General features: G+C 32.5%; 3 protein-coding genes across 3 annotated transcripts; 2 read left to right on the top strand and 1 right to left on the bottom strand.

Moving 5' to 3' along the window:
* LOC142974143 (exosome complex component RRP43-like) lies at nucleotides 1–1559 on the top strand. Its single transcript, XM_076116303.1, has 5 exons — nucleotides 1–198; nucleotides 281–455; nucleotides 640–934; nucleotides 1020–1149; nucleotides 1311–1559. The coding sequence occupies exons 1-5, from the start codon at nucleotides 182–184 to the stop codon at nucleotides 1552–1554; spliced, it is 861 nt and encodes a 286-aa protein (XP_075972418.1). The 5' UTR covers nucleotides 1–181; the 3' UTR covers nucleotides 1555–1559.
* Nucleotides 1560–1986: 427 nt separating this feature from the next.
* Ufsp2 (UFM1 specific peptidase 2) lies at nucleotides 1987–6000 on the top strand. Its single transcript, XM_076116850.1, has 10 exons — nucleotides 1987–2072; nucleotides 2292–2513; nucleotides 2671–2898; nucleotides 3214–3387; nucleotides 3710–3809; nucleotides 3902–4048; nucleotides 4218–4340; nucleotides 4425–4689; nucleotides 4768–5021; nucleotides 5108–6000. The coding sequence occupies exons 1-10, from the start codon at nucleotides 2034–2036 to the stop codon at nucleotides 5317–5319; spliced, it is 1764 nt and encodes a 587-aa protein (XP_075972965.1). The 5' UTR covers nucleotides 1987–2033; the 3' UTR covers nucleotides 5320–6000.
* Nucleotides 6001–6259: 259 nt separating this feature from the next.
* On the bottom strand, nucleotides 6260–11784 carry ZnT49B (solute carrier family 30 member 9). Its single transcript, XM_076116849.1, has 12 exons — nucleotides 11097–11784; nucleotides 10608–10807; nucleotides 10456–10528; nucleotides 10238–10364; nucleotides 9955–10093; nucleotides 9581–9736; nucleotides 8679–8790; nucleotides 8197–8407; nucleotides 7743–7860; nucleotides 7587–7661; nucleotides 7331–7444; nucleotides 6260–7226 (listed from the first exon to the last, which is right to left on the bottom strand). The coding sequence occupies exons 1-12, from the start codon at nucleotides 11566–11568 to the stop codon at nucleotides 7182–7184; spliced, it is 1842 nt and encodes a 613-aa protein (XP_075972964.1). The 5' UTR covers nucleotides 11569–11784; the 3' UTR covers nucleotides 6260–7181.
* Between the last annotated feature and the right edge of the window lie 420 nt (nucleotides 11785–12204).

The following is a 12204-nucleotide window of genomic DNA, read 5'->3' as shown; positions in this document are numbered from 1 at the left end:
GGCAATGCCATATTTGTCAGTTGTTCGCTGTCAATAACACGTTTTCTCGTTAAGTAGAACTTAGTGAATTCTAACAACAAAGGATAAATACTTGCAATATTACAGAAAATATCAGTCGAACCACGTCTCATGAGGCTAATTAGCTACCTTTGAGAGACTCAGTATCCTAACCACTTCAACAATGTCTGAAGTATACAAGTTAGTATAACCATAATTTGAATAGTAACATCATGTTTTCATGTAATTTGTGTTTATTTATACTCTTATTTTTTATATTCAGACTTATACATCCAGTGAAATTCTTCAATGACTACATATCTAAAGAAGTACGTCCTGATGGAAGATTATTTAATGAGCACAGAAACATAAAATTAAACGTTGATGCGATAAAGACAGCAGACGCTTCAGCTCTTATTAAATGCGGGAATACATCTCTCATATGTGGCATTAAATTGGTAAGCAGTAATACTCAAATATTATTGAGTTCCTTTATAAAACACACAAGTCTGGAAAAGCATAATATTTTCTCAATCAATTTTTTGGTGATGAATCGCTAGTTATAACTTGAGCATAATAAATGATTCCAGTCTGTTTATTTAAGGTATGCCAGATTACCATTACTGTTTATATCTTTTACAGGAACTAGCAACTCCGAAAGCAGAAGAACCTAAAAATGGTTTCCTTGTGACAAATGTTGAGCTTCCTCCATTGTGCACATCTAAGATTAGACCAGGGCCACCTTCAGACAATGCACAGGTTACCAGCAAATTGGTATCAGACATAATCACTAACTACAAATGTATTGACTTGGAAGATCTTTGTATTGTGCCTGATAAGTTGGCATGGGTCTTGTACTGTGATATGCTCTGTTTAGACTATGATGGAAGCTTAGTGGATGCTTGTATCATTGCCTTGATGACAAGCCTAAAAACATGTATGTTTACTTACTATATTACTTGGATTGACAATGGAATGTAATGATTTTAATATTTATGTGTATAATTTTTATATAATTCCAGTGAAACTACCATCTGTGACTTATGATCCTGATACTGAAGAAATCCAAGTAGACACAACAGTGAAAACTAATCTTAAAGTACATGGACTACCTGTTGCAACGAGTTTTGTTCTTTATAACCATATCCAAAGGTGATATTTTTTTTTATATTGCAAAGAAATTCTAAAACTAGACTAAAAAGTTTATCTTATATTTTATATTTATATTAAGACTAAAAGTTTATCTTAATTATAATTCCATTATTGTTTTACCTTAAACATGTTAATTTTATAAGAATGTATTTTCTTTGCAGAAATGTAATTATGGTGGACCCAACATCATATGAAGAAGACATGTGTGGTGGAATGGGTACTAATCTAATATTATGTTACAATGAAGGATGTCTGGGTGGTGTTCAAAAATTTGGTGGCAGCAATCTATCAGAAGATTGTGAAGAAAAAGCTCAAAAAATAGCTAAAAAACGCCTCCAACTTGTTAAAAATATTATTGATGTTTGCATTAATGAGTACGAAAATAAAATAAAAACAAACAAATAACAGTACCCACCTATTTTATGTTTTATTTACTAGCCTTCCTTTTCAGAGGTACAATTGTCGCGCGAGATTAGAAATCAAACACAATAGCTTTAAATATAATGCTTATGAGCCATTTCGTTCGTTTTCAATTATTGTTAAGATAATATATGCTAGAACAATATCTGCATATGTTTTGATATGAGATTTTGTTTGCGGTATTATAAATAAATTGTACAAGAACAACAATTGTACAACAGTTAGCAGTCAGTTACCTGCTGTCTCAAACAGTTAGTTATTCATATTTTTGGTTAGTTGCTATGGTGGTTAATCAGTGTATTTTATAGTATTTAAATAACAATACTAAGACCTGGTGATACAGACCTATCAAAGTTTAAAAAATCTGATTGATATGGCAACTATTTTGTAGATTTATTGCTTGTCACTTGTCGTTCAAGTGACAATTTTTTTAATAACTTTTATGCTGGTAACACTCATGTAAAATGTCACCACGTCTCAAAATATCAAATTATGTTATTGAGGTAAACTATCTATTTTTTATTTTTATACGTCTTTTGAATCCTCAATTACTTGATTAGTTGGTTCTCCAACTAATAATCTATTAGTTCAATATGAACTTAAAGTACTAATGTTCATTAAAACAGTATAAACATGTACGTCATCACCCTAACTGGGCACATTTTCGTATTCACCTATTTCTATGTTATTTATTTAATAAATATTTATGAAATGGTTTTCAGAGATTGTCTAAGATAGACACGGATGAAAGTACAGGATGTCTCTACGGGCTAATGTACGATGGCACCCTGCTTGTGGTTGGACTAAGCTTAGATTTATTTGAAAATGAGAAGAACTCATACAGACAGTTGCTGCTCAACCTTCCCGCAGAGATAGAATTATGCGGCGTCGTCAAGTTTGGTGAAACTTTAACAACAGGGAATAGAATGAAAGAGATATTGCAGGTAACATTAAAACTAGTTTTATGTAAGCATATGATATAATTGTGAAGGCATATGTTTGAGATTGTTTCAACTATTTCGTGTTAAATACAAGTTTTATAATTAGTGCACTGTTACAGGCAGTTATTGATGGTATAATACTTACTTTAAACTTCTGCAGGATGTAGACATAACAGACAACCCCCTGGTGATGATAGTGAATGAGAAAAAAGAGATGAAAGCTCACTTTTTAGTTCACGACAAGTTTGAAGAGACAAAGTATGAGGTGTTAAGTGCAGATGATATGTGGAAACAATTTGTTCATGTTCGCCTAAACACTGTGCTGCCACTGAGTTGTGAAGCAACTATATCAGGAGTCAAGAATGTCTTGCAAACTAAGCGAAAAAAGGTAAGCATTGTCTCTGCAAAGGAGAGTGGTCAAAAACCACAATCAATGCAACAAAAATGTTTCTGAACAGTTACAGTTTGGTCTCAAACATTTCAGGCATTCTTTGCTGAATAATGTGTATTTTAAAAAGAATGTTAATTTTGTACAAATATTATTTCAACTGCACTAATGTCACCAAAAGGATAAAACATAAAAAAAAATATTTTCAATAACTTGGACAGGACAGGTAGTGTAAATGGACAGGTGTCAAGCTAGATCTTTATAATATAAATACATGAAACTTACCTTTAACTATGTATAATTTTGCTTTACCAGATTGCATCAGGTCAGGTGTCATTTCATCTTGATGGTACATCAGTGTACTTGTTTGGTGTGGCATCAGATGTTGGCCTAACTGGAACCAGCTCTGAGGCTACTATTGGAGAACTTATAGACTCACTTAGCCCTGAACAGCCCTCCAAAAAGAAGAAGCATAATACTAACAATGTAGTAAGTACTCATAGTTCATTCATAGTTTTTACACACATACAAAAAATCATGCCTGTTATAACGGAAGACTTAAGACGGAATACAGAGGTGTGTGATTCACCCACTTTTCACTGGTAACAATATCAGTCCCATTTAATAGGGTCTATTGCTATAAACTGGGCATGTTTCAAGCTATGGGCTACTATTGAAAAATATTCTTTTAGAATAGAATTAGAAAAGATTGATACTACTCTGCCAGTGCCCAACTCTCTTGATCAGCAGTCAGATACACAATCAACTACACCTCCGCCCTTTTGATTTATAATCATTTTCATATTTTCAGGAAATTGTACCAATTAACCTTGTAATGAAAACTACAAAAGATATATTGTCTGATAAACTTGTTAAAACTGCTGTCAAAATGATGACGACTCAAAGAAAACGTAAGTAAGACAATTAATGTTTCACAACTTCATTATTCTTTTAGCAATCTGAGGTTTGTTCTGTTTAACATACTCTTTTTTTTTGTTTATAGCGGCATTCTGTATTAGTATGCCATTAAGAATAGATACATTGGCTGTTATCCATCGCAACACGAAACTACTGGAACTGTACACTGTACTTGTGGAAGCTGCCTGTAGATCACTCAGATTACTGGAAAGTGTGCTACTGGAACAACTTGGTTTGTACTTTTTTCTTAGCCCTTGCTTAGCCACATCAAAGGCCTTCTGGCGGCTTGAACAATTTTGACACTAGGTTGACCACTGACCATATGATAAGAAGAAGACCACTTGCTCATTATAACAGATACATAGAGCAATTAAACACAAAGAAATTTAATTGTTTTACAGGCCAGGAAGGTATTGGAGATGGTGCAGGTTTACGTCTACCAGAAACTTATCATTTTCTACCACAAGAACTGGGACATTTTGTTACAAGGGTAGTGCCTAAAGGCATTCCAGACGAAAGTATGGGTAAGGAATTATTTTTTTATATTTTCATTTCCGTAGATTGCTGTTATTTCTATGTAAACTTACTTTAAATTTTGTTTTTGACAGAAAAAGAAAGGCGCCTGTTACATGAGCAGCTAGGCATTCCACAAAATAAGCCAGTTTTTCGCAGAGGTAATGCATTCTCTGAAAAAAGTGGGGGACGTCTAGTGAATCCCCATGAAGCTATACCATTACAGCCGTCGAAGCCAGACGTGACGCTTGCGTTGGTTCGTGGCCGATACACCTACCACCACTACATGCAGGATAACTTCAATGATGATGGATGGGGTTGCGCGTATCGTTCAATGCAAACTATATTTTCGTGGTTTAGGTAAGAAAAACACCTTCAATAATAAAAATTCTGAGCAAAATCGAAAAAGTAATTATTTATTATTCTTTTCTTTTTTAGGTATCAAGGATACACAACAGTTGAGGTGCCAACACACAAAGATATACAACAGTGCCTTGTTAAAATTGGAGATAAACCATCATCCTTCTTAGGTTCAAAGCAATGGATAGGTTCTACTGAAGTCATGTTTTGCCTTGAGACGCTTTTGGGCGTGCAATCAAGGATTATCTTTGCAAATACGGGAGCAGAACTGCAAAGTTATGCACCTGAGTTAGTTCATCATTTTCAAACACATGGAAGTCCTATTATGATTGGTAAGAAAACATAAATTATTTACCAATAAAATATCCTAAATCATCACAAAAACATATCATAAATTTTAATAATGTTTTAATTTCAGGTGGTGGAGTACTTGCGCATACTATATTAGGTGTAGAATACAACAGTGTTACAAATGAAGTACGCTATCTCATCTTAGATCCACATTATACGGGTGCCGACGACTTGAACACAGTCATCAATAAGGGATGGTGTGGGTGGAAAAATTCAGATTTCTGGAACAAAACTGCGCACTACAATCTCTGTCTGCCACAGACTAAACCAGGCATATAGAGCTTTACATTATTTAACATAGCATTGCATTTTTTCCAGAATACAGTTCATACTTTTCAGGGTTAATTTAAATAACTTCCATTACGTTTGTTATGTACTCTATGTTCATAAAGCTGTGATAATTGGCTTAAAGGAGCCCTTAATATTCCGCATGTGCATTTCTTCAGTAAAGCCACTCTTTAAGTAAGATTAATTTAAATTAAAAAAAGTTTTTAGAAAGCAGCACTGTTCGTAATACACCATCCATTTAATATTTTAAACCATCTCTTAGGGTTATGGCACAGTTAATATTATGTGAGCCATCAATATTGCTCTTATTGCTTCAAGCAGATTTCAATCATTAAAAGACTCATTTATGCTCAATAAATGTAAAAATTGTGATCTGTTGGTCGATTTGGTAATTTATAAGTTTAGATTGTTCTAGCATATTTTATTATTATTAAAAGATATATGCTCAGTTTTACCCACACATTGAAATATTTGCCCTACAGCATTTTAAGAGAGATAGCATAATTATGGTTGTTTATTATTATTATGCATGAACTCAGAAGAATTCGATTAATTATTTCATAGTCAATTATGTTATTCTTTAATTTGCCTAATGCCATTTTAGTGTTGAGACGAAATATAAAGCATGTAAGTTAAATGGAATTGTTATATTTTATAATAAATAACGTATGATTAAAATGTGTATTCTTTTTTAAACTATCGTGGTTGGTCCTCACGGGGGTTGTCATACACTTTTATGATCACTTGCTTTTCGTATTTGTATATTTACCTAATAATAGTTTCATAATAGGACTGTATATTATTAATAATTCGTAATTTACTAAAATTCTATCTGCTGTTTGTCTGTCTAGCAGACACCTAAATGTACCTTTGAAGGTTCCAGTTACTTTGTCTTTAAGGTTTGTGTTGTGTAAAAAATAATACAACCAAATTAATGCATCAACAGTTTATTTACATACGCAGGACATATTAAAATATGTACTATTGCAGACTGTTCCCACTTTATAACATGTGAATAAAGGGAGTACAAGCTGCATTTTAATACCTGTGCAGTACTTAGATTTAATATAGGTACATTACATACATAAAATACATTCCTAGATCACAGAGAAATACAACATTCAAGAAGAAAACTAGTTTGAGACTAACGAAAATCAAGGCACACTGTTACAAAACTGAAGAATTCTGTGCCTAGGCACAGATAGTGATTTATGGAATGTCTTCCAATGATTTTAATAAATATTTTTTAGTAGATCACACACATAATTTCGAATTATAGAGTAACATATAAGCCGTTATTGTATTTTTAAAGATGGATTCTAGATGTAGTAAAGTTTCTTACAATTTGTTTTTAACTTGAATAGTATTTAATGTTAGCCTACATAATTAGCGCAATATGTAACATCATTCCACAGCATGTAGGATTATTTACAATAATGTATGAAATACTACAGTCGAAGGTACCTACCTACTTTTTAAAATATAACTTATTTATCGACATGGACATTTTTCATAATGAATAGTTTAACAATAATAAGATACCTACCGATTTCTTAAATTTCCCTACACTTTGAATAATTTATAACTTTCAGTTAAGCTCCGATTGGATATATGTGCCTAATAACTAAGCGCAGTAGGTATATTTTCAGAATAAATCGTATTCTAACAAGCTGTAGTGTTCAAAACTAAATAAAGCTGCACAAAAGTTAGAGAACCATGCAATAAATCTTCCATTGATTTATACAAAACTGACTGACGATTATTCGTTAATTCCAAATGTGATCTGTTCAGTAATGACTAGTTTGGCTATGCAACTCTTAAACATGCTACGATTGTAATAGCTTACTACTGTTTTAAAGTATTTCTAAATCACAGTGCCGAACTTGCGGGAACTTTTTCTGTAAAGAAAAGTTAAATATAAAAACAAAACTCAATGTTTTTAAATCGATGATAACGAAAACCAGAAGTTTATCCAATTCGATAATTCGTTACTTTAACTTACCCTTAGTTTCAATTCTATTCTGTCAATCTCTCCGCCTAACATATCTACAATATTTTCGCCATGTTTTAGTAAAAACGCCTCCACGTCATCAATAGTTACTATCTTCTTTATGTCCTGTAAATAATAAGCAATATAAATAGCTACAGCATAGTGACATATGAATGCTGCCATCAAATATATGCTAATATAAAAGAACATAAATATTAATGATGATACTTTGTATACAAAACACCATTTATCAAGATGGACCACCTACCTCTAATAAAGCATTTAAATCATGCTTTTCTATGTAGGACCTTGTCAGTGCTCTGCCATCAAAATCAACTTCAGCCTGTAAATCATTCAAATAGCGTTTTAGATTTCTCTTAACAAATTCATAAATGTAATAATTTTAAGCAAAGTAATCATTTACCTTATATCTTATTAGATTACTTCCTATATCTATTCCCTTGACGTCATGGATAGCTCTAATCATAAAATCTCGTTCTAGAAAACTGTTTATTTCATCCAACTGCTCTTGTGGTATGGACCTGTTAAGAAAATAGCATTTATAAATCACATGAAATCAGTTTTCATCTAGGTGCAGATTAGTGCCTGGCGTAGCGTCACGGCTGCTGTGTTATATGACATGTACAGTAAATTATGTACACGACATATAAGACTCAATGTACCGTTCTAATGTGAACCCAAGTTTAAGCGCATTTTAACTTTCACATTCATGTAACAAGAACTTACTTATTTGAATAAAATAGCGTTTTTTGTAATACGAATTTTCAAATATTTATGTCAATTTATGGAAGAGAAATTTTCTACAAAGTAACTACGAATGAGAATATTTAATAGTTAGTTTGCAGTAAAGTTCTTACCTGCCGACTAGTGCTCCTACATTAGTAAGGATTATGAAGGAGGCTACTCCGCCCAGGATAGTTCCCACTAATATACTGCCTATAGCATCAGGCAATGGGTTTCCAGTATACTGACTAATAGCCATGCAAGTAGAGGCTACAACCACGCCGGCAACTGCCGCACTATCTTCTAATAGCACAACGTTCACAGATGGATCAGAACTTCGCATGACTAAAAAATACAACATTGAGTTAATATTATGTTATACCTTTTAATAACTTTAAAAAGTTTTCAATACTTATAGAAAAATCCTAAACTTTCTTTATTGTAATTCCAATAAATCAAATTATTAAAACAGTTTCTCTGTAACTTTCACTATCCCAGATTTAGGATGTCCATGTACTGTCAATATCCAATTAAATACTCATTATGGAGTACAGTATTAACAGATTGAATAATGTTTGTTATAAATATTTAGTTAATAATATAAAGACATATTTACTGTAGTCGAATGTCGGCACATTGGCTTCTTTGGCGCCTTTCCTTATAGCATTCAATGCAACTAGCAAAGTAGCGCCTTCAGACACAACTGCGCCGCCAAGGACGAAATAGGCCTAGAAATTAAAGACTTTTTATTTTAGGATAACATCGTGAGGAAACCTTGCATGCCTAAAAATTTGTTTAATACATTTATTGAGGGCATGCAATGTCCCCAACCCGCACTCGGCCAGCGTGGTGGACTCAAGGCCGAACCCCTCCCTCATTACGGGAGGAGACCCTTGTCCAGCAGTGGGACATTAATAAGTTAAATTTATTTTTTATTTTATCTAAAAATTTAAATTTGCTGACCTTAGCCTATATTTGAGATAATATTTATTATTTATACAGATACTATCAGATTACACTCAGCTAAGCTTCTTGTAATACTATCACTGAATATTTTGCTGATAAGAAATCATGAATTTAACAGAATGTATTTTTATCTAACTAAATGCATAATCTATAGGTAAAAATACATTAGTGCATTCATTTATACCATGTATGTATACTGTTATTTTGAATTTAGGCTTGCTAGCCACTGCCAGTTATTTTCCTTAAAGATAGCCGTTGACATAAAGTTTAAGCCAGGAATACTAGGAAACAAATATTCTAAAGTTGGTGGACATCACTCTACGTGATACCTATTTGTAGGTTGTCTCTAGACGTAAGTCGCGTCATGTCGCCAAACTTATCAAGCGAAATCGCCCGGCATCGCTTGACATGTCGTCAAACAGTTATTATACAGTTTATTCCTGGCTTATGTGCTGTTCAAGTATCACAATAGCCAAGTACATCGTTCTAACTCAGTGAGATGCTTAAAACCATGAATACACAATTTCATTTCATTAAAATAATATGACTTACCCAAAAGAAATCATGGAGTGGTTGAGGATCCAAAATACCAGTAACACCATGATAGAATGATAAGCCACTTCCAACACAGAATATCCCAACTCCAGATATTAGGGAAGACACATATCGCATGTTAGTATAACCATATGGATGGGCAGGATCTGCAATCTAAAAAACGTATGAATAACATTATAGTGATATAATAATTGACTATATTAGGCATAAAATAATATATAATACGTCATATAATTCCTTTCCAACACTTAAAATATATTTGAAATCAAAGGAGCCTTAAAGGGATCTTAAATTTTGAGACTGAGTGTTGTTCAAATAATAATATCTGCAAAATAATCTGAAATTATAATCTATAAAATAATCATACATACCTGCACAGATTTGTGTATTCCATAAGCTAAAATCAGTTGATTGACAGTATCAGCTAGAGAATGGATGCACTCAGAGAACAGACTATGTGACCCAGTGTAGCACCATGCACAAAGTTTGAAAATAAAATTGCAACCGTTTCTGGAAATAATTACATTAGTTTATATTTTATTACACCAGCAAAAAAGTTTGTAATTACAAAAATGGTACTGGTGTTGTCCAGCACCTTACCTTATATTTGACATGTTCAGATTAAACTGCTAAAATACAAATTATATCACTTACATTCCTATAGCAGTAAGAACAACTCTGCCTGAAGTAGTTTTTAATCCTAACTCTTCTACATTACTAAGCCGCTTGGTGCTCATTTCTCGCCTGTAGTTTCTAAGACGCCTCTTTACAGTGAAAACGTCTGTAAAACAAAACTATTACATTACATTTTGTTCAATAACTATGTTGTTTATTTTGTCTCAAACACAGATTGTTATATTACACAGAATTACCTTGTTCATACCTTCTCCTGTCCAATTCACGTCTTAGTAGCTCTTTTTCAAGAATTTCTTTCGAGCCCCATACCTAACAAAGTTATGAACTAAGTTATTGGTATGTCTTAAAAATTGACATTATAAACAATAGAAAATAAAATATTACGAACCTCAATAGCCTTAGCTTCAACATCCTTTCGATAATGTACAGTAATTGGGGGTTCTGCTTCATATGGAGATCTTCTAAGTACTTTAGGGAGAGATTCCAAATCTGATTGCTTCAATAAATATTCCGTCATAGCACGCATTGGAGTTATAAAATTACGTTCCGTGTACGAAGCAGAGTAATCAATCAGTAGTCGCTTCTTAACTGAAAATCAATTGTTTTCATACAGCACTGAATTGTATATTGAAGGTACATTAAAGATTAAACAATTTATAATAGAAGAACTCCTGTTATCTAAACACTGACTTGTTTATCCAAAGGCTCTATGAATGTAAATGGTTCTCCTACATATTATATTCATTAACAGGGATATTATAAGCAAATTCAAATGCAAATCAATCATCAGAAAAGGAAATATAAGACTAGTTACATCATACAATGGCACAACTATCTAAAATAAAAACAATAAAGATCAAAATATTATGTAAATAACCTGGATGTGGTAATGATTCCTTTTCAGCTTTCAGTCCAATTTTTTCTATTGTCACCTTTGTCACTATTTTACTATCATCAGTTTCTGTCTTGACAACAAAGTTTTCAGATTCAAAATGTTTCACTGTCTTATCATTTGAAGTATTCACAGGAGGCCCTTCATCTTTTCTTATGACTTCGAATTTCATAGGTGTCACATCAATAGTAGCATTATCGGCGTTTTTTGAAACTTTAACACCTTCGGTAGATGTATTTCCAGATAATTTTGAAGCATCTTTAGAATTTTTATTGTTTTTATCATTCAAATAAGCAGAAGTATACACACATCTCCAAAGTTCCTTTCGACCTTCATTGAACGAATATTGTCGTAGTATATTTGGTACACCAAAGCAAGAAAAATGTAGATGTTTAATTTCAGTAGAATGTCTACATAAATTCCTATAGAAACATTTTGCGGCTACAGAAGGCAACATGATAATGTACGAAAAATGTCCAACCTTGGATACAATATTACCGACACATATAGCAAAAAATCAGATACACAAAAATATAATTTTAATTATTCATTATACTTAGAAGTACGTTTTAATATCGCCTAGGTTCTAACATGAACGTAATACATAAATAATATTTTATTTTGAATATTTCAATAGATAGTCGTGATAACATGACATATCTATGTAACTGCTAGAGATTGACAGCAATAAGTGATCTAATGTCACTTTTCGACTAAAAAAACTAAAAATTTATTTGCTCACTAAAATTAAAACTATGCTTGTTTTTTACTTATCTAGAATAGAGTAACATCATCCATCATTCATAATAACCACGGAACTAACAAACACACAAATGAATTAGGTATCTGTTAGGCACATAACCACTCTGTTTTGGTTTAGTCAATTTAGTATTAGTGGTTTCGAATCAAGTTGTACTTGTAATAATGTATTATGGTCAGATGCAGAAGTTGTAAGAAAGACAGAAAGACTACCTACAGTGTTTCAGACCGAGATACCCCGAAAGAATAGCATAGCAATTTTATAAAATTATCAGTAATATATTTATATTATCGCAATACACCAGCTAGCAGCTTGTTCATAATCAGATTCCTA

Source organism: Anticarsia gemmatalis, chromosome 7, assembly GCF_050436995.1.
Source record: "Anticarsia gemmatalis isolate Benzon Research Colony breed Stoneville strain chromosome 7, ilAntGemm2 primary, whole genome shotgun sequence".
NCBI lineage: Eukaryota > Metazoa > Arthropoda > Insecta > Lepidoptera > Erebidae > Anticarsia > Anticarsia gemmatalis.
Note: the sequence above shows the minus strand (reverse complement) of the source record. Positions and strands in the feature narration are given on the sequence as shown.